This window comes from Melanerpes formicivorus, unplaced genomic scaffold, assembly GCF_026170545.1.
Source record: "Melanerpes formicivorus ecotype bairdi unplaced genomic scaffold, bMelFor1.0.p_v2 SCAF_50, whole genome shotgun sequence".
Lineage (NCBI taxonomy): Eukaryota > Metazoa > Chordata > Aves > Piciformes > Picidae > Melanerpes > Melanerpes formicivorus.
The window spans coordinates 3,329,051-3,351,690 of record NW_027142402.1 but is presented as its reverse complement, the minus strand read 5'-3'; the positions used below and the strand labels follow the sequence as shown (position 1 = coordinate 3,351,690).

The 22,640-nt window shown below is 47.6% G+C and overlaps 1 protein-coding gene across 1 annotated transcript; it reads left to right on the top strand.

The window, feature by feature from the left end:
* The first annotated feature begins 701 nt into the window (after positions 1-701).
* BEND3 (BEN domain containing 3) lies at positions 702-20,166 on the top strand. Its single transcript, XM_068160477.1, has 4 exons — positions 702-945; positions 8,350-8,394; positions 8,828-9,051; positions 14,286-20,166. Exons 2-4 carry the CDS (start codon positions 8,361-8,363, stop codon positions 16,536-16,538), a joined length of 2,511 nt encoding a protein of 836 aa, XP_068016578.1. The 5' UTR covers positions 702-945; positions 8,350-8,360; the 3' UTR covers positions 16,539-20,166.
* The last annotated feature ends 2,474 nt before the right edge of the window (positions 20,167-22,640 follow it).

Sequence of the window (22,640 nt, the reverse complement as noted above, 5' to 3'; positions counted from 1 at the left end):
AACCACGGGCTAGGGAGCCACCGGGGTGGCCTCTCCGCTCGCCCGTCCGCCTCGGGATGAGTCGGCTGAGCTGACCGGGCGGGCCCGGCTGCCCACAGCCCCGAGCGGCGGCGAGACACGAATGGGCCCGTGGGCAGCTGCCGTCTCGAGGGGTGCTGCGGGGCTACGCGGCCACGTGCTCGCCGCCCCCAGTCACCGGGCACGGTGTGTCCCTTCCGCCGCCCCCGCTTCCCGCCCGGTGGCCGCTCGGTGCCCGGCTGCCGGGGAGGGCAGCGCACGCGCACACCTGCTCCCGCTGCTGCCCGCGTGCACGTGCGCGGCTTACGGGCGCCGGAGCCGCGGCCACGCGAGTCCGCGGCCGCCGCTGCCACCTTGGCCCCCGCTAGGCCGAGGGAGCGATTCCACGCGGCGGCCGCCCGCGGCGAGCGTGCCGCCGCCCACGGTCCCCGTCGCCCCCGCTCGCGTCCCCGAGCTGTGTCCCCACGTGCGGCCGTGGCCGCCGCGCTGCCCGCGGGTGCCGGAGGACGGGAAAGGGACATCGCGGCGCGGGCGGTGCCCAGCCGTGGCGGGGGCTGGCAGCGCGGCGCCGAGTGGGCGGCGGGGGCGGAGGGGTCTCCAGTGGGAGCCGCGCGTCCCCAGTGGCAGCGCCGGAGAGGGCGAGGGGTGGGGAAGGAGGGGGAGGGGGGAGAGCGGCCTGCTCCTCCCCCCTCCCCTCCCGCCTCTGCCCCTGCCCCGGGGCGGCGGGTGGCGCTGGCCGCGGCGGCTCGGGGCTCAGTGTCCTTGTGCGGAAATGACACACGGTCCCGTCACGTCACGCGAGAGCGCAGCGCGCGGACCCTCGCACACAAAGAGCGGGGGGGGGGGGAAAACGCGGGCACCAGCCACGGCCGCTCCAGCCGCCCCCCCCGCCGTCCCGGGGCTCCCGTGCCCCCGCGCACAGCCGAGGTAAGTCCCGCTGCTCGCCGCTCGTCGGACGGGTGGCGGGAGGGGTCCCGCTTTCGGGCGGCCCTCGGCGGGGAGCGCCGCCCCGGTGGGTAGGGGAGGAACGGGGACGGTGGAGCGGGGGGCGCGCCGGCGAGAGCGCTGGGGAGCGGGAGGCGCGGGGCCAGCCCCTCCTCCCGGCGGCGGCTCGGGGCCCCCCTCCCCAGCCGCCACCGCTCTCCCTCGCGTCCCCTCCGCCTCCCCACGCCTCCCCGGGGCGCGGGCTACTGGGGACGGGGGGTTCTTTGTTCGTTGCGTGGAACGTTGCTATGGCGCGGGGCGCGCCCGGCTCGACTGCCTCCATCTGCGGGGCGAGGTGGGGGGGGAAGGAGGAGGCGGAGGAGAGGGGAGAGTGGAACGGTCACGCCGCCGTCACCTCCAGCCTCACCTTATCCCCTCCCCCTCCCCGCCTCCCCCCGCGCCGGCCACATAGATCCGCCCGGGCAGGGTTCGGACCGGAAGCACCAACCGCGGCCGCCGCCGCCTCGGGCTCGTGGGTCTGACCGCGGAAGCGGCCCCGGCCGCCGCGTGCGGGGCGCGCGGGGCGTCCTCACCGCAGCCTCCGCCCCCCCCGGGCGGGGCCTCGCCGCCGCGCCGCGCTCACACGTGGCGGACGCCGCTGCCGCCGCCCCTCCGCGGGGAGCCGTGGAGGTGCAGGGGGCGGAAGGGAAACCTCGGCGGTGCGGTGCGGTGAGGGCTGTCAGGGAGTTGCGCCCCCCGACAGCCGGTACCGTCTTCCCCCTGATCCCCCGTGGTACCGCCTCCGCCCCCACCTCACGCCGAGGCGCCGCGCGGTGCCTCCTCGGGACCCCGTGGGGCAGCGTGGGGCCACAACAGGGCTGGAGGCGAGCTCCGGCTTGGTACAAGTGTTGGCAGTAGCTCGAGTGGTGATCCTGGGGTTCTGGGGGATCGGGCACTGCGGGGATCAGAGAAGGCCAGCGCGGGCGGCCGCCGCAGCCCAGTTTGCCTTCTGCCTCTGCACAGTTCGTCCTCTGCCCACTTCACCCACTGCCTCTGCCCAGTTCACCCTCCACCTGATTTGCCCTCTGCCCAGCTCGCCCGCTGCCCCTGCCCGGTTTGCCCGCTGCCTCTACCCTACTTTCCCCTGCGCTATGTCCACACAACCTTTTGTAAATAGAAGGGAACAAACTCTGAACCAGCAGAATGCGAGCCGGCGGCGGGCCAGCAGCCATGTGACAGCTTCCACATAGCCTTGACGCAGTCCCAGAGCTTTTTGGATTGAGGTTGGGGGTAGAATTTGCTGCTGCCACCTATTAAAAACCAGGGTATGCCCAGCCCCTAGGGCAGAGACATTTAAGCAGGGAAAGAACAGCCTTTCCTCTGCGTCTGGCTGATACCTAGTCATCAGATTCTGAGTTTATGTGAATGACTGCATCTATATAAAACAAAATGAGTTGCCAATATATGTTGGTGCATTTTCCTTTTCTCCCCTGCTAAATCAGACTCGGCACTGGACTAGTGTCACTTTTTAGTTTTGCTATTTATTATCATAGCTTAGGTGAGCCCAGTAGTTACAATTTGTCTTGGTTTTTAATTGTCTGCAGGAAGTTCAGGTGGAACAGTATTTTAGAAGAGTGAGGAGAGACAAAATGAAGCATTGAGGAAGACAGAATGTTCCTAATAGACCAGGGGGAAGACACCTAATTGAAGCAAAACAAAACTGACACATTAATGCTGGCCATAAACTGGGTTAGTCTTTTACTGCAGAATTCAGTTGGTGTTTGATAAACTCTGGGGGATAGCTTGAGAATGCTTCAGCTTTAGGCGAGTTGTGGGAAAACTGAGAAGAGCCATTTGGGTTTTTTTTTTTCCCTTTTTTAACTGGAAACTGCATCTGCAGATGTAACTAAAATGAAATGAAAAAAAAAAGACCCAAATTGAGAACATGCCCTGAAAGTCCTACTGGCAAAATGCCCCTGTTGCAGGCTGTCTTCAGTGAAGTCTTGAGGCTTCCTGTCCTCCTCCACATGGCAGCAAAGGAGGTTTTCAAACTATGTTAAGTATAGGGATTTTATTGTCCATAAAGGGTAATGCTTCCAACTACATCTGCTGGTGCTTTCAAAAATACCTTTTTTTTTAACTCCCCCCCCCCTTCTTCAGAGTTTTAGGACTTGTTAAACATGTATTTATAGTTGGAACATGATTGTAATGTTGGGATACTGTTTGCTAAGGTATTTCGTGTTTCAAACGTTGGTACTGGATGTCAAGAATAAATGTGACTCCCAAACTCCGCTCCTGTCACTAGCAGCCAGCTTTCAAAACTGACAGGACAGAAAGATCTGCTTTTGGTGTTCTTTGTAATGTGCATTTCTTGTTCACTTAACCGAGGCAAAGGTTCCTATTTCACAGCTTATTTAAGATGGGGAAGTCAATTTGAAACCAGTTATCTTTGTTGTTTTTAATTTAGGTGCTTTCATGAATCAGACCTCCTTAACCTGCTGCTTTCTTGAGTAGCTTCCCAAGCCTTCTCCACATTCTCTGCTCATGGAACTCAGAAGGAAACCTGACTAAATATGTACAAACTAGTCAGGTGCACAAATCAAACAATACAGATCTCTCCCCCTCCCATTTTCTGTCTCCTTTAGGTGTATCTGTACCATTAGTAATGAATGCTTCAGGCAGCATCCTGACAGTGATGTTTTTGAGTGACTTGCTTGCGCTGAGCGTCGCAGCAATGAGCATGGTGATGAGAGCTTCAGCAGTAGAGAGATAGAGGGATACATAAATAGAAATTAAAAATACTGATGTAAATGCAAACCAAACCCAAACAAAAAGCCCCAAACACACACAACAAGTCCAAACAAAAAGACCAGAAAACAAATTAGCATTATTTTGTTTTATTGAGGTGACCTTGTCAAGACTCTGTGATACTTCAAGTGGAATCAGTGGCCCATGGAACTGAGCAAGAAGGCAAACATTGCCTCTAAGGAATACATTTCATGGCTCAGTTTTGGAGTGGTATTTGTGTGCAATCCAGTTGAATTGAATTGGAGTTGCATTGTTTCTTACAAATTGAAGGAATCAAATGTACCCTGAGGATAATTGCCATGCTGAAATTATTGAACCCAGTGCTACAGCTAGGAAGTAAAAGATGTGGATTCCTTGGCTCCTAAAGCAGAGCCCAGAACTCCCAGTTCTCGAGGCTTGCTTCTGCAGCCCAGCAGGAGAGCATTTGGAGAGGCAGCCTGGAAAGCAACATGCCCCCCGAGTAGGAGGCAGCTCCTGGGCAGCCTGAGCCTGCCTTCAGCCCTCTCTCCTCCTGGGACTGCTGGGCTGCGTGTTGAGAATGGATGTTTGCTGTCCCGGTTTCAAAGCATTATGCAGGAACTGTTTTTACTAAAGCATGAGGAGGGACAGTATTTTGTGGCATCAGTGGGCAGTTAGAGCACTGTGTGACAGGGCTGCTTCCACCCACACCTGCTTTTAGGACATGGGCATCCCTTGGGAAGCATCTGTCGCTTGCTGTGGTTATCCACTTTGTGTTTCCTACGAAACGGAGACAGAGACCCAGAAGCAGGGAGCAGGGCCCCAGACACTGGGCTGTCTGGGGAGTGTCTTAACCACTGGACTGATTAATCACGTCACTTGCTGAGGGTGAGCAGATACACAGCAGTTTTGGCTGGCTCTGGGTAGGCCACACTAATTATGCAGCATAATGCCGTTGAAGTTTAGTGATGAAGTCCTGTTGCATGAAGGCATGTGTGAGAGGAGGGGCTGCTTTCAGCTGTTAAACAGCAGCTCAAGGTATAGAACTTGTGAAGTTTAGCCAGTTTGGCCTCATGAGAACATCAGCTTTTCAGGCATTTCCCTTATTTATTTAACTTTATTAGGTTACCTGTGCTTTAAGAGCAGTGCTGTATCTTCCACTGCAAGCTGAAAGCAAGGGAATCCTCCTATTATTATTATTATTATTATTATTATTATTATTATTATTATTATTATTATTATTATTATTATTATTATTATAATACATATTTCATGTTCCTGGCAAGCACATGTATCTTATCTTTGACCAAAATGTAAAGCACAATTCACTACTTCAGAAGCAAACAGCACTCAGGTAGAATACTTCCCACTGAAGCCTCTGAGTTCTGTATATGAAGCAATGTACCACCATGAGGCTTCCAGAGGGATAAATTAAGTCCACAATGTCTAACCCCCAATATTTTTATCATCCTTAGAGTCAGCTATGAGGAATTAGGGGCATTTCTTCCAATCTCCAGGAAGGGGCTAAAATATTTGGTGGGTGATGTGCAGTCAAGAGGCAGCACCTACACATTTACCTCGCGTTAAGGAACTGAACAGTGCAAATGTTGTGCAAGCAGTTAAATTACAAGTAGCAAACCTCCATAAAACTGATAACAGGCATTCTTACTGTATTAGGGGATATTAGTTAAGCTAATGATTCATTTACATTTGTAATTATAATGACTATTATGAAATCAGAATGACTTTCCACATCCAGCCTGCTTACACTTCCATGCTTTTCTACATGCAATTTTTTCCTACATGGTTTTCAGGTTAATTTTTGTCTTCAGTTGTTGGAACATCCTGCATTGTAGATGAGAGTTGGAAGAGTAAAGAGTGATTTATGTAGTTATGAGCAGCAAAACAACAGTTTGGAGGTTTTCTTCATTGATATTTTTGTACAGCATAATGGTTATTTTTTTGGCCAGTCCAGGTGGAAATACAAAGTTTTTCAGCTAAAAATGTGGACATCCAGGTGGTTAGGCTACAGCATCAATCAAGTTGGTTAGGGTGAGGGTCTGGCCCTTGCAGTAGCTGCTGTTGGTGTGTTCTGGGATCCTCCACCCAGATCTCCTCTCACCAGAACACAGCATTCACCGCGGCGTCAGGCGGTAGCCCAGCAGGATGGATCTGCCAAGGCTGCTTGCTCTGCTAGTCACGGCTGCAGACCTGGGCTCCCAGCTTCAGCACAGGGTGTTCATTCCTTCCTAGAACTAGCTAAATGCTGCCCTATAGATAGCACTGACTCAGTGGTGGCTAAGGATGGTAAATACATATATATTCTGTTTGGAAAACAGGCCTATAATGTAGGAATACGTATGTGTGTATACTCAGCAGGAAAAGGAACAACTGCCAGGTGCTGGCTTTGCTGAATGGATTGCTTACTCTATTTCATTTTGCACTACTTTGTCCTGAGTTCTTTTAAGCCTTTTTTTGACTCCAGCTTTGTTTATTCTCACAATCTGGGCCAGAATGCTACCTCAAACCAGATTTTGACGCCGCTGCCTCTTCTCAGAGGCAATAATTACTATTCATGAGTACTGATTCACTGCAAACGGTATTTGGAAGCATCTGCAGTGGCTGATCTTTAGCAGACTTTAAACAATAAATGAAAACAAAAAGACAAATAAAAAAGACAGTTAACCTTGCATCAGTGTGCAAGGACATGCTCACCCACACAGGCTTTCCCCCTTCCCACAGCCCCTGATTTCCTGTGGAAGCCATGATAAAATTGTTCTGTGTCTGCTCACTGCTTGCTTGTGAGTCTGTTGCTACCCAGTTTTGAAGCCAGGTGATGGTGTGCAACAATGAGAAGCTTCATGCAGTGGCTGAACCAAGCCAATAGCTTGCTGGTATGACAGACTTTAATTCCTCCTTCCCATCCCAAACCTTGTGCATGCTCCAGAGCTGGGCCCAGTTGCTTGCCCTACCCTTTGTTGCTCTGAATTAGAAGGAAATTAACCCAGCAAAGAAAGAAGTGAATTGTTTCCTGTCTGCTTACCAAGCTGGAGAAGCTCACTGAAGGTTAAGGTGGGCACCCATGCTTGACTGGGGGAGCAGGTGGGACTATGAGGCAGGAAATCAGAGGGACAGATGAATCCTGTCTCTTGACAGGAGCTGTTATATCTGCTTCAATTTCATATAATGCCTCAGTTCTTAGTAATCTCACAAAGACAGGAAACCAGATAAGGAGACAGAGAGATTACTGGGGCTCCCAACAAGGGAAAGGTTGGAGCTCAGGCTTTGTTTGACACCAAAGAATTCAAATATGAAACCCAGTCTTCCTTGGCCTCATTAATTCTGATGCTGGGTTTGACTATTTGATTTTAGTTGTATTCTGGCAGGCAAAAAAATTAAAGCAAAACAATAACACTTTGTTTCCAATCTGTGAAATAATGAGTGCTGATTTTAATGTCTGACCTGGGTTTGGGTAACTTTGGGCTTCCTGATGTTACCTCATCAACCAGGGTATGTGTTTTGCTTTATTCTTCACATTTTTTCCCCCCTCCAGTGTGGCTATTCAGATCCTCATTTATCTTCCCCTTCCAGGTTGCTTGTGTCAGAGGAATTCTCCTAAGGCATTCTTCCTATTCTAATAGCAGGAATAGCAAGAGTTAGAAAGAAAATAGAACTCCCTATGTCCCCTCCTGAAGTGTTTTGTGCAATCTTTATAGTCTTCCCTTCTGGCTCTTTGTTTGCCATCTTTTGGTGTTCTGCTGTGATAGAGCAGTCTGGGATTATCTGGGAAACTGTTTTGATTGCCATTACAGAATATAATGTAGTCATATTGGCTGATTTTCTTACTGTCACCTCAGGCCATCAGAAAAGACTCTTGTGTCACATTTCTTGAGCACTGGCATGTGTTGGTCTTGCACCCCATCCCCCAGAGCTAAGCCTGGTGTACTGTAAGAAAGATTTAGTACTGTCTGTTTTTCCTGAGATCCAAGGGAACTTTCTGGGGGTGCTGTATGAAGTACACTGTCCTAGGATTCTTCATGAAGAGCTGTAGTGACTGTGGCTAAATTCATAAATACTGCTGAGTTAGTAAGGTTTAGTATTGACCCTCGTCAGTGCTTGTCAGGTGGGTCAGAAGCTGGTGGGGGCCCCTTAATTTCATGCTGTTATTTCTCTGCTGAGTTTGTGTCTTGCACTTCATGATTAGTTTTCCTTCTGTGATGACTTCAGGTCATCCACAATGCCAACAAAACCCCATTGGTCACTCACAAGAATTAGTGACTTGGTAGATGATGGAGAGTTTAGTACAGCTAACTTCCACTTGCATTCTTCCAAGATACTTTATAGAGAAGGTTAAAATAACCTCTACTGTCCTCCATTCCAGAAAAAGACAGACACTTTTAAATGCTTTCCTGGCTGTCATATATTTGTCTGCAGTAGAGTTTGCATGTTTACAGGTCTCTAGATGGCCATGGAATGTACTGAAAAGAGCTAAGTGTTGCAAATGTTCAGACTGGAAATTGTCTGTGGGCTGTTAATGCCTACTGGCTGTAGGTAAGAAGCAATTATAAAGGCAGATGTAGGTATTTCCTGACTCCAGAACACACTGACACTTACTTTTGTCTGGTTTCTTTTGTTCCTTAGTGAGATAGAAGATGAATTCAGCTGAAATCACTGATGATGATGAAGGTAAAATGCTGTACTTTGTCACCTGACACAGAATGCATGTGGAGCAAGAGAGATGGCATTTATGGTTCCTCAACAGCCATCTAAAATACACCATTATCTTTGTTATTCATTATATTTTCTGCTCTGCATCCTTCCTCCCCCTCCCCAAAAAATCCTCCTACTCTAATTGTATTACTTTAGACTCTTGTTTGGGGGAGAAGCTGTCATTTACTTGATGACTGAATGGTTCTAGCATTAGAAAAACTTGACTTTGGGGTGGCATCAGCATCCAGTTATCATACAAGTCATTAACACCCCCCACCCCCAACTGAAACAATTGGTTCTCTGAAACACATTTCCATGACAGAAAAAGCAGCCCCCAGGAGGTTGTTTTCAGGGTGTCATGGGCTTCTGGAGAGAGTGCCTGATCTTTCTAAACCTTCTCTTCTTCCAGTAAAAATCCCTACCAAAACTACTGTGAAAGTAGAGACAGAAAATGAAGATGAAGCTCTGGACTGCTCAGTGACCTCCAGATCTGCTGAGAAACACTCACTGGATGGCACAGTGACCTGCCTGCAGGATTCCAGCAAGCGCAAACAGACCTCACTTGGTTGTGATGGTTCAGGGAGCCAGCAGGATCTCTTACCCAGCGTGAAGAAAAGACGCTTTGCACAAGAGGTGACCTCTCTAGCTGTGACTCCGTGGTTTTGCTGTCCATGTTTCACAGGCTAAATTGATGGCTGCTGTAGGCAAAATGCAAGTCATGTAACTGGGCCAGCAGTAGTAACGAGTTTGAGGCAAATACAGCTCTTCTGAGCCCGGTTTATAGGCATCACTTGTCTGAGTGTTTCTTTCAGTAACACGGGAGCAATCACAGATATGAAATGCAGCTCCAGGTGAATTCATTCATGTGGAGCATGTTTGTGGGCTCGGTCAGAGAGCGTAGCAGCAGGTAGTGGTTTGGATCCACTGAGCGTGGCTCCAATTACAGCCCCTCTCACGTCATGCAGTCAGTCCTTCAGCTGGGTCCTCAGTGGTAGAATCAGGGCTGTAGTTATTCTGTGGCATGGATTTTGATGTCAGTGAGACAGATACAATTTTCCTGGGTATTATTTGAAAGACAAAAAGCCAGGGATGCAGACCGCTTCAGCCTGTCCAGAGCAGAATGTTTTACAGCTGCTGGTGCTGCATCCCAGTTTGAAGAGTCCATGTGTGTGTCCAGCCCAATCTCTTCTGTTACCTTGTTGGAGAAGTGTTTCACCTCTCTAGCAATTGGAGATTTTTAATTAATCATGCTGAAACTGAGCAAGTTTCTTACTGCCTTTGTTCTTTACAGTCGAGAGAGCAGCGATCATCAGTTCCTAGGAGAGTCTTCTGCACGTAGGAAAACTGGTGTGATGTTGTCCACCCTCAGCCCTTACTGCCCAAGACTAAAATCCTATTTTTCCTGCTCTTTTTCAGGAGTCACCTTGTATTTTTCTAGTTCTCTTTGAGATTCCTGCAAGGGTAGTGTTCAGTGCTGGATAGTCCCATCCCTTCTGACACCCTCTGGAGCAGTACAATGACCTCCTGTTTTTCACGCTCAGCACTTTATTAAAATAACCTAGATTCAAATTCATCCTCTTTTGAATAACTTCAGACCCTGGGTTATATTTAGTTTATGACCTACTCTAAGACACATATCCTCTTCTGCTCTTCTGCTACCTAGCCAGTTCTTCCATGTTGTATTTGTGCATTTCACTTCTCCTTTCAAGCTGCAGCTTTCTTCATACTTCTTTTTCTTGCCTGTCATTTCTCTGACTTCCCAGGGCTGGGTTTTTTTACCTGATTGCCTGCGGTAGGTAGATTTCAATCTTATTACACAGTTTCTTTCTTCTCCTTTCCCTTTCCTTTTTACAATTGCTTTATTTACATTCAGATTCATAATGGTCTCCACAGTGTGCTTGCTTTGGATTTTACTGTTTGCCTTTAATACACTTTTTAATTCAAACTGAAATGAATAATAACTTGGGGCTTAGCCTATCAGAACATGACCCAGTAACGAGGATGAGAATTCCTTCTTGGCTGACCCCAGTGAATCAGCATGTTTAGTTAAATATCCAACCAGAAATAGTCCTCAATCCTAACAGCATTTTTGGGGAAGTTAATTACTTTTCCTGGTACCAGTATTTTGTTTCAGTGGATGGCTTCATTAACTCTTACCTGTTCAAACAGAGGGCAACCCTTTAATTAATTAATTCCTGAGAATATTGTGCTTGTAGTGTATCTCTTACAACACATCACAGGCATCTGTGTATGGTTTAGGCTGAGCTGCACTTTGGATTTTATATAGCTGTAGACAACTTCTTATTTTATCTAACTGTTGGGCTGGTGATTGTGTGACTTAAGTTAATGCCTATCAGAAAATAGTTCTCTTTTTCCTCCCCCCCTTCTTTATTTTACTTCACTTCATAACCAGAAATTCATTTTCCCTGATAGTCTAAACAAAACCAACCCAGAAACCAAAAATGCAGATTGCAGATTTTATAGACTCTTTTTGTATGTTTTTTTGCTCACATATTTATCCTTCTTTGCTCCTATCCCAGAACATTGTGCTCTGTATTCTAACAGCTATTTAGACCTTGTTTATTAAGTATAATCAAGATCATAAATTAGGTGGACTTCAGCACTGAACAGAGCAATAACTAAACAACTTCTAATACTTGGCTTAGAACTCTGAGAGATAATGTGAGAGAGTATTTCACAATTCTGTTGGTGGATGCTTACCAAAATAGTGCATTTTGCAAGAATGCAGGTGGTAGACAAAGCTGCTGTGTAAATGTGGTGTGAACCCAGGACTATCTTAGCTGCACTGAGTCTCACAGAGCAACATCTTGGCTTATTTTTTGGTGGTGCATTAGAACTGAGCATCGTAAATGGGAGTAGTGTTATCTGAAATAACATTGGTGCTCAGAGATCAGTGGTGCAGAAAAGTTGTTAAAGTATATTAAATGCTAGTTTAATTGGAGAATTTATGAAAAGCCATGTGTTGATGCTGTGGATAGTGCTGTGCCCAGATGGAAACTGTGTAATACGAGGTAATTGAAAGCAGGAGGAAAGAAAAGGAGAGCACATCTGAAACAGAAAACCCTTAAATACCAGCCCAAAAGGATTGTCATCCATTAGCTGAACACTGACTGTGTGTTTCTGAAATGCAGATAACCAAATCCATCCCACAGCCAGACCCGAAGCCTGAGAGAGGGCAGAAGCTCTGCTGCCATCACAGCAGAGATCTACTGTAGCTCCTGACGTAAATGCTTCTCCTCCAGAGACGGCGTCCAGCCAAACGTGCTCAGGGCTTACTGACAAAGTGCAGCAGGACAGTGAGCTGGTGCTGCTTTAATACACACAGTGCTTTGCCCTGGCTCTGTGTGGGAGGTGTGCACTAATAGAAGCTCCCCCCCACCATTGCCAAGGTTTATTATACAGTTAATTAGGGCAAAGGTCCAGCACAGCTCTGACAAGAACTGACAGATGAGTGGTGGCCCATGGCAAGCTGTTCAGTAGAGAAGGAATTGAGGGAATTATACTCTGCATGGGAAGGAATATTTGGGGTATTGCTTGTGAATGAGGAGCTAGGTGTTTAGGTAGCAGGTATCTTTTGTCCAGAATTGCAGTTTTGTTTTGTTCTCATCTAAAATGATAAAAGGAATGTGTAATTCAGTCTGGGTGTCTGCCTGGGGAGCAGAACTACATTTATTGTCAGGGGAGGTTTTCATGACCTGTGTTCGGGTCATATCTATTTGGGAGAGCTCTGTTGCCATCTGGGAATACCTCTGCTTCTCCACTGACAATTTTAGGTGGTGCATGACAGCTCCAGTCCCAGCATAGGAGCCTACAGCTAGACAGGAGCAATGTAGGTCTTGGTCTGCTCACACTTTGGTCTCTTGTGCTCTGGTATTTCACAAGTCACCAAGAGCTGATTCAGTTAGGGTTAGTTAGCTGGTTTAGTATGACTTAATCATGCCACTTGCTGGGCTAAAAGTCACCCTCCTTCAGCTGGAGGTGTTAGAGAACTCTGGTTCCTTGCTGTCCTCATAGCCAAGGTGCTTTAATAGGATTGCCACCGGAGGGATGGTCTTCTAAATGGGACCTGGAAGTGTCCTAGGCACTACCATGGTCAGGGATGGTGCAGACTGAGAAATGTGTTGCCTTTGTGCTATGCTTTGTGCTATGTAGGGTTGTATGATATGAATAAGAGCAGAACTTGGAAACACAGCTTCAGTTTCATTGTCTGCTTCCTGCTCAAGTAGGAGTGGAAACCAGCTTCATCCTTCTGAGCCTTTTTTTGAGTTGAATATGTATTGCATTAGAAATTAAAAAGCAATGAGATTGATTTTGTCACTGCAGTAAGCAGATGCCAAGTGTGAGTACACACAGGGACCAGATTAGTTTCATGAATGTTGCAGTTCTGGTTTGGGGCTTTTTTATTTCAGAAAGGAAGCTTAATCCAAGTTCCTCACTGCAGGACACAGTGAGGTCTTTGCTAGAACTCAAACTGCTTGTGGCCCTCAGCTCAGGCTTCAAGTCTGTGTCCCATTTGCTTCAATAATTGAATGCAAATTCTGTGGCTTTTATCTAATGAATTTTCTGTGGAAGAAGCCAAGCAAAATGTTTCAGTGCAGTCTTCTCTAAAATCTCTCGGTGTTCCCTCGTGCTTGGATTCTCTGTGTTGGATTTTGATTCTGTTGTGTCTGCTTCCTAAGAATCATTTGCAATATCCATAGATCTGCAAAAGCCAAACTCCAGCCCCCCCACCCCGGCCTGAATATTTGCTGGGAGTTAATGAAAATGCTTGCTTCCAATTTCAAGCAGTGAGGAGCAGCCAGAAATTACTGAGAACATTAATTCCTTAAGAGCTCCTGACTGGCTTTTATAGAAATAATTTGGACAATTAGAAAGCCATGAGTCTAAACTTCCCTGCCTCCCAGAAACAAGGAAATCTTAGGCTTCCCTTCAGAAAAAGACAATCCTAAGGTGCCTGGCACTTTGTTTTGAAGTTTTGAGTTTTTAAACAGAACACTTCTGAGAAGTTGCAGCTGTCCTGGGAATTCCTTTAGGAGCTGTACACCATTATGAAGCGGCCCCCATAGAAACCTCGCACATCAGAAAGAAGGAAACCAGCAGAGTTCTGGTGTCTTGCAGCCTTTGTGGTATTCTCAGAAGCTAACCTCTAAGAGCATTGGAATGCTGTTGGAGGCAGTGGCAAGGTCACAGGACTAGGGAGCCAGAAAACTTGGGTTCTATTCTTGGCTCTGCTGCTGACTTGTTGCCACCCAAATTCTCTACAGCCCAAGGTCCTCATCTGCAAGGTGAAGCATAATGATACTTAATCTGGGAGAGTGAACCCTGTGGGTAAAGAGTACTGAGGGTTATGATTGCATTTCTGTGCCCATGGAGAAAGTGGGGAAAAAAAAGATCAAAACTTAATCAATTCTTTACTGTATTTTACTTCTTTCTTGTATTAATTTTGCTGTGTTTAACACAACAAAATCCTCTGGAGAAGAACCTGTGACAGAACAAGAGGACACAGTCTCAAGCTGCGCCAGGAGAGGTTTAGGCTGGATGTTAGGAAGAAATTCTTCCCAGAAAGAGAGATTGGCCATTGGGATGTGCTGCCCAGGGAGGTGGTGGAGTCACCATCCCTGGAGGTGTTTAAAATAAGACTGGATGAGGCAGTTCGTGCCATGGTTTAGTTGATTGGATGCTATTGGATGATAGGTTGGACTTGATGATCTCAAAGGTCTTTTCCAACCTGGTTAATTCTGTATTTGACTTTGCATATGTATGTGACAATGCCTGCTTAAGGGACATGCATTCAGAGGTAATGTTTTTAAGACAGTCTTACTAATGCCATGTTTCTTCCTTCCAAGGGCCCCCTTTCAAACATGAAGAACAGAGACACTGGCTCACCCACTCAGGTAAACACAGAGCAGCCAAGCAAGAACAAGACTCCCAACGTAACGTGGCTCTTGGAGGAGGACTCCGTCAATGACATCACCACTCCATCCTACAAGAAACCTCTCTATGGCATCTCACACAAAATCACCGAGAAGAAGAACCCCCCGGGAGCTGAGCAGTTTGCTTCTTACGAGCTGTTTGAAAAGATCAACCCCAGCAGCCCCTCACACCTCCGGACTCTGAACGACCAACGCAAAAGGGACTCTGCGGCAGCCATCGCCCTGACGGCGGCCGCCGCGGATTCCGACCCCAACATCTACTCTTTGATACAGAAAATGTTCTACACGCTCAACACCCTCAACACCAACATGACCCAGCTGCACAGTAAGGTTGACCTCTTGTCTCTGGAGGTTAGCAGGATTAAAAAGCAAGTCAGTCCAGCAGAGTCCGTGGCAGACTTCAAGCCTCCCCCAGAGTACCAGCTGACTTCTGCAGAGCTCAAGCAGATCATGGATCAGAGCACGTCAGGAGGGGACCTGGCTTGCCGCTTGCTGGTGCAGCTCTTCCCAGAGCTCTTCAGCGACGACGAGTTCAGCAGAAGCTGCAGTGCCTGTGGCTTCCTCAGCAAGAGGAAGCTGGAGTCTCTCCACCTGCAGCTCATCCGTAACTACGTGGAGGTTTGCTACCCTTCGGTGAAGAACACGGCCGTGTGGCAGGTGGAGTGTTTGCCTCAAGTCAATGACTTTTTCAACAGATTCTGGGCTCAGAGGGAGATGGAAAACAGTCAGCAGAATGTGCAGTCATCCAGCTTCTATGATGCTGAGCAGGTGGAGTCCTCTCATTTCATGGAGGATAAAGAGCAGGAGGAGGCATTGTCCTTGGACAGGAGCAATGCCATCGCCTCAGACTACATGCTGGATGCTCAGGATCTCAATGAATTTTTAGATGAAGCTACTACTCCGGGGGAGTTCTGTGTTTTTTTGTTACACAGGTTGTTCCCAGAACTCTTTGACCACAGAAAGTTGGCTGAAAGGTACAGCTGCTTCGGGGACTCGGGGAAACAGCTGCTGGATCCGCATCGGCTCCAGATCATCCGCAGGTACACCGAGATCTACTTCCCAGACGTGCAGGAGGAAGAGGCCTGGTTGCAGCAATGCGTTCAGCGGATAAACGACGAGCTGGAAAACGCCTACATGGATGGGAGTGAATGTGACCAGATGAGAGATGACTGTTACGATTCCTCCAGCCTCCCAGACGATGTCTCCATCATCAAAGTGGAAGACAGCTTCGAATACGAAAAGCCTGGTAGGCGCTCAAAAAAAATTTGGCTTGTACCCATAGACTTTGACAAACTCGACTTTCCCCCTCCTGATTTTGATGTCCCCGTCCCGGATTACCTGCTGAACAAAGAACAGATCAAAACTATCTATGAGAGCAGCCTCTCCATAGGCAACTTTGCCTCCCGACTGCTCGTGCTCTTATTTCCCGAGCTGTTCACTCACGAGAACTTACGGAAGCAATACAACTGCAGCGGGTCCCTGGGCAAGAAGCAGCTCGACCCCACCAGGATTAAGCTGATACGCCATTACGTGCAGATACTGTACCCCAGGGCAAAGAACGACAGGGTGTGGACGTTGGAGTTTGTGGGGAAGCTGGACGAGAGGTGCCGGCGCAGGGACACGGAGCAGAGGCGCTCGTACCAGCAGCAGCGCAAGATCCACGTGCCGGGGCCGGACCGCAGGGAGTTCCTCAGCTACGTCATAAACCCCGAGAGGTTCCGAGAGGAGTTCGAAGGGCCCCCGCTGCCGCCCGAGAGGAGCAGCAAGGACTTCTGCAAGATACCACTGGATGAACTCGTCGTGCCCAACCCAGACTTCCCTGTGCCTTCTCTGTATCTGCTGTCTGATAAGGAGGTAAGAGAGATCGTGCAGCAGAGCCTCTCGGTCGGCAACTTCGCCGCCAGGCTTCTCGTCAGACTCTTCCCCGAGCTCTTCACGCCGGAGAATCTCAGACTGCAGTACAACCATTCAGGTGCTTGTAACAAAAAACAGCTGGACCCCATCCGACTGAGACTGATCCGTCACTACGTGGAGGCGGTTTACCCTGTGGAGAAAATGGAAGAGGTGTGGCATTATGAATGTATCCCCAGCATTGACGAGAGGTGCCGGCGGCCCAACAGGAAAAAGTGTGATATACTGAAAAAAGCCAAGAAAGCCAAAAAGTGACAGCCTCTGGGGAGCCCTAAAAGACTTTGACCACTAAGTTATTGTCAGGACTGTGCTTTGGTTTAGACTGAAGGGCCTGTCGGGGGCCGAGGGCGTTCAGCATCTAGGACAGTCAGGCACCGCGTGTGTTGTGGTTTGATGTGTCTGTCGCATCCCTGTGGGCACCGCAGCAGTGGGAAGTGGCTTTTACTACTTTTGTAAGTGGTGTCCTGGTTTAGGCCAGCAAAGCACCAGGCAGCGGCTCGCTCCTCCCGCCCCGAGTGAGATGGGGAGGAGGAGAGGCAAGAAAAAGGCTGGAGGGTGGAGGCAGGGACAAGGAGGGTGCACTCAGCAATTACAGTCATGGGCAAAGAGTAGATTCAGCTGAGGGAAGGAGCATCAATTTTGTTCAAACAACATTGCCACCACCAATTTTCCAATCAGATCTGAGCAGGACGGTGAGAAATAACCCCAAATCTCAAAAACCCTTTCCCCTGCTCCTCCCTTCTTCCCAGGATCAACTTCATTCCACATGTCTCTACCTCCTCCCCCCACAGTGGCACAGGTGGACAGGGAATGAGGTTGTGGTCAGTATGTCACACATTGTCTCTGATGCTACTTCCTCAGGAAGGGGACTCCTCATGCTCTTCCCCTGCTCCAGTGTGGGTCCCTCTCATGGGAGACAGTCCTCCACAAACTCCTTCAATGTGAGTCCTTCCCACAGGACTGCAGCTCCAGCTTGGATCCCTTCTGTGGGGTGCAGTCCTTCCAGGATGGGCTTCCTTCACAGTCATGCCCTTTGGATGCAGTCACCTGCCCCAGCATGGGACCCTCCATGGGCTGCAGACATGCATCTACTGCCCCATTAACCTTCCTGGGCTGCAGGGGAACCTCTGCAGCCATCTCACCACAGGCTGCAAGGCAGTCTCTGCTCTGATGCACTTCTCCCTGTCCGTTACTGACACTGGTGTTTGCATGGCTGTTTGTCTCACAGCCCACTCCTCTCCTCCACTCCCTCAAAAAACTTTGCCCACCAGGTTTTCCCCTCTTCAATGTGTTACTGCAGATGCACTGATGGGCTCGACCTCGGCCAGAGGTGAGTCTGACTTGGAGCTGAAGAAGCTTCTAGAAGATGACAGGAGCCACCACCTCTGTAGCACCTCCCTCTCTACCAAATCCCCACCACCCAAACCCAGAAAGCATGGGGGGAAGGCATCAGTGATGGAGCTGTCAGTGAGCTCATCAGAGCACGATCCTCACTGGTGCAGACAGGAGTATTGAACCTCCATTCCTCCACTCCCCCTTTCTGCAGCTGCCCTTTTTTATCACTTTCTAGTAATGAAGAGCCGTGGTGGGGTGTTTTTAAATCATTGTGCTCTTCAGGGTCAGTTCTTTGTTAGACCCTTAGGAGCAATCTTGTTAAGTGACTTTGGGGTTTGAAATTTAAACTGAATTTCCATTGAAAAGTGCCATGTCCATTGGAAATCCTTGGAATGTCAGACCTGACTTCTGCAGTCACTGCAGCTTCCTGTTTGTTGTTGATGATGTTGAGGTACTGAAAATAACAACACTGTGTGAGAGGCTGGGGCTGAATGGTGTCATTGGCATCGCTGACTGTTACCTAGGGTTGCTTTCAAAACCCAAGAATTAACTGTTGAAGAATTGAGATGTGAGCACAGACACTGTGAATGTTTTTTTGTCCCTACTGACACCACAAGCCTGACCCTGCCCCGCTGAGTTCTTTTTGTTTGTCCAGTGTCACTGCTGGTGTGGCTGAGGGTGGCTCACCTGAGTAAAGCCAGCAGGACAGACCCTATGCCCCTGGAGTGCTTTGCTATCACCTGCTTGCTACTCATGTTTCTAAAATAACAAAGACAACAACATCACAGAGACCTGAAACCAAAATCATGATTCCAAAGGTTTCCAGTGCTCATATTTAATCTCCTAGGGAAAAGGTGTGTGCAAAGGCTGGGTCGGTGGTGGAGCTGTTTCAGGGTCCCCGTGGCTGAGCTGTAGCAATGTCACCCATTCTTTGTGTGGATGTTTTGGGTGCAGGGATGAGAAGAACCCCCTCCCTTTGCCAAACTGATCTAGTGTCTCCCATAGCTACCTGGGGGCAGAACTGTGTGTGTGTGACTTAGGGTCATGCGGTCAAGCTTGCGCCGTGAACATGACTGAGCGTGACGGAGCCCACCCAGCCCCCACTGTGAATTTGCTGTATGGCTCATCACTGGAGAGTGCTGCTCTAAAACCAGGTTTCCTCTTTTTTCCTTCTTTTTGTTTCTATTTTTAATACTGATAGAAGTGGTGAGAGAGAGTCAGATGTGGATCTTTTAGGACAGTAAGGGCAGTGCTCACTTACTGACCTTCACTGGAACACCTTGGAGCAAGTGCTGATGTTCTCTGTGGTGCCGTCGTTGTTGATGTTGTTGACTTAGATGGGTCAGAGTAGCAAATTTTAAGTCAGTTCCAGTGTAATTTTCTATTTTAGCATTTGTAAGAAGGTACAAAATACTTGATATTTTTACTTCAGATGTTTAGAATTTATTCTTAGAGTCCTATTGACCCCTTCCTTTGGAAAGCAAAACATTTGGGGTTGGTTGGGTTGGGTTTGTGGTTTTTCTTTGCTGATGGCAAGAACTAGTAAAAGTATTATGTTAAATTGGGAGTAACTCCTACTAGATGGTAGCATTTGCTCGTTATCCCCCCCCACCTGCTAGCAACATCCTCCTCAAAGAATGTATGAAGAAAGGAATGAATGTACTAAAAGAACACACTGAGAACTGTATAGATCCAGTTCAATGTTTCCTGATGGTTTAAACGGTAGCAGACCATGCACAAAGTGGATTAGCAGAGCAAATCTGGCTGAGAATAAATCGAAACAACATATTACCAAAGATGAAAAGAAACCAACACCCTGCCACCACAATGTCTGCATCTTCATTCCAGGGCATAAAGTTAGCAACTTGAATGTATCAGAGACCCAAGACTTCCCTCTTGCAGTTGTCTGCTCCCCAGCACTTCTGTGATTTGTTTTGTTTTAATTGTATTTTTGTTTTACATGCACTTTGATGGGAGATAGGAAAAGGACAGGAAAAATATGAACAGCTGCTGAAACTGGTGGTTGTGGATGGCTGGCCAGAAGGTAAGAAATGCAGTGCTGCTTTCTTACCTCACAGCCATGCACGTTTCACCACTTGGTGATGATCAGGTTCCCAGAAGAACTGGGTCTCTGGTGAACTTTTCTGCACCTGACAGATGTTACTAACTAGCATCCAATTTGAGACATACTCCAGATGTTGACAGTGAGTCCAAACCTCAGTTTGCTCGTACTTTATTTACCAAGGAGTGAAAGAAGCAAATTTCACCTTTTAAATCCTCTCCCCCCCTTTTTTTCTTTCAGTGGGTATAGAAAGGTTTTCATTGGTTTTTCCTCTTCTAATTGCTGTGTACATTCCTTTTATCTCACTCTTCACAGCCCTTTGGTGATTCATTTGATTGTATGTTTGAGAGCTGATCTCAAGGAAATGCAGACATGACTGGTGACACAGTTCACTGATGAAAGCTCTTGCAGTGCATCTCAAGTACAGCCACTTCATCCAGTTGGTCAGTCTTGTAAATAAATTAAAGGTATATTATTTTCATACAAGAGGAATGTTGTCTGGTGATTGCTTGAGCACAAACAGGGACCTTTGTTTGTCCCCTGTGAAGCCTGTTACTGAGGTCTGGGCTGCAGAGTGCAGGAATGAAGACACCCTGCTTGGCTGCAGCCATTTAAAAAGGTTTATTTGTTTTCTGTCTTTCAGACTTGTTGTTTAAAAGCATAAACTTGTCCTTTTGAAAGTGAGGCTATGATAGGAAGATTGCTAGATGGGGAAGTGTTTGGAGCACCTGTAGCTATGCACACACTGACTTCCCTGTGGATCAACTTTCTACCTGCTGAACCCTGTTAAGGTGAATATCAAGTTTTATCTACTTCTTACAGCTGACATCCATCAGCTTGGAGGAGCATTGAATGGCCCCTTCTAGCAGCCTTCTGAAAGAAACAGTGCAGTGTGTCCTACCTGTCTATGTTTGTGTCTTACCCATATTAAACACTCCCTTAGAAGCTGCTGGAGATGTAAATCAGCAGATCAAAAGGGAGATGGAGCCTTATGTTAACTGCCTTCAGCTGGCAGGCTCAACGACAAGGTGACAAAAGAGAGACATTTTTACTGGAAGTCAAGCACTTTGTTATGCTGATGCATTACACCACCGAAGTGTTTCATGTTGCAGGAAGTCTTTGTGAGTGGTTTTCCCCTTCTCTTCAGACTGCATACAGTCTGTTTCTAGGTACATGTATTTAAATCTCTCATTTACCTCTTTTAGAGTAGAAATAGAAATAGAAATAGAAATAGAAATAGAAATAGAAATAGAAATAGAAATAGAAATAGAAATAGAAATAGATAGGTTAGGATAGGAATGGGATGGAATGGGATGGAATGGAATAGAATAGAATAGAATAGAATAGAATAGAATAGAATAGAATAGAATAGAATAGGAATTAACCAGGTTGGAAAAGGCCTTTCAGTCATTGTCTGATATTTCTATCAGCAGTGAGAAGCAGAGAATTGTGTCATTGACACTCTACAAAGGCACACCAGGTCTAATTTCATGCTGGAAGGGGTTACCATGAATTTTACAGCCCCAAGAAGCACAGGAATTAATCTGCAGGGTTTATTCATAATTTATTCTGGTTCAGCCTTTGTTTCTCTCATTAAAGGGTTGTGAAACATCTCCAAAATTGAAGGTCTTAACCTTGCCTGTACTGAGGATGGGGCATACACTGACAAGTGTTGTGACTTAACCATGCCCAGCTGAGTTGATTGCACCTCAAACTTTGGGCAGAACAGGAGTGGCAGGTTCAAGCCTGTGAATTTTCTGAGTAAATGAAGCAAACTCCTTCACTGGCCCTGCCAGCATTTCTTCCCTTCCTCAGTCTGACTTCTTTGCTGAATTTTCCTGTTGATACTGCCACTCAGCACCAGCAGACTTCACATTCTGAGAGCATCTTTTCAAATGTGCTTGAAGTTGTGTAAAATGAGTACAAGTGATGGTTTAGTTCCTTCTGTTAATTCTCTCTGACCATTGTCTTTGCTGAGAAAGACAGAAAAGGAAAGAAATCTGTCTTTGTCTTCATTCTTTCCCACCTCCTTCTTCTCTTACTAAATACTTAAGATAAATTTCTAGTAGTAACAGTGCTGTCAAAATCCTCCTTTTACCCCTTCTGTTAGAGGTCATTCATCTCAGCTTCTCACTGGTAGTGATCATGTCTTACAGCAGTTTGTGACAGGCTACATAATGCTCATGCTTAGCTGTGTGTCTGCTCACACAAATCCTGCCCTGAGAGGTGATGTCTCCTGCAGCAGAGCACTGGCTGAAGGAGCTGCCCTGGCTTAGCCACTCCCAGTGGTGGAAACAGATGACTCAAAATCAAACCTCCATCATCTTCACACTTTCCTCATCCCCCATCTGGCTGGCAGGAGATTAGCCCTTACACTGTTAGTATTTTTGCCCAGCATTATTCTTTTACATTTTGGTCACTTTTTAGGTGCTGTCTTTGATAGTGGCCACAAAAGCTTGTTCCATGGGCAGCCCACCTGCTTACTCCATCTCCTGATCTGTTCCAGGAGGGGGCTGTGGTCCCCACTGAGCATTTTTCTTTCATTAACAATTCAGACAGAGCTTTTAACTCTCACAGGAAGGGAAGAGCTGCAGTAGCAGGGAAATGAAGCTGTTCTGGAGAATACAACACGTTCTCTTCCCACTTCTTCCCCCTCCAAACACAAACTAGAGTAGAAGAAACCTGGTTTCCTGGTTTGGTGTGGTTTGGATGTCCAATCACACTAAAATTTCTGTTAATAGATGGAAACAAATTGTGATCAGTGAAGTGGAAGATCAGCTAGTTGGTATCCACACACACACTCGTACTCATTCCTAGTTCCCTTCACAACTCTATGGCAGAACAACAGCTTGTCATTGTTCCCAGAGGCATTCTGTAGTCTTGTGTGTCAGTGTTTACTTCACTTCTTTGGGAGGCCAAATGCTCCTTTAATTGGTGGAAGCCCCATCCCTGGAACCGTT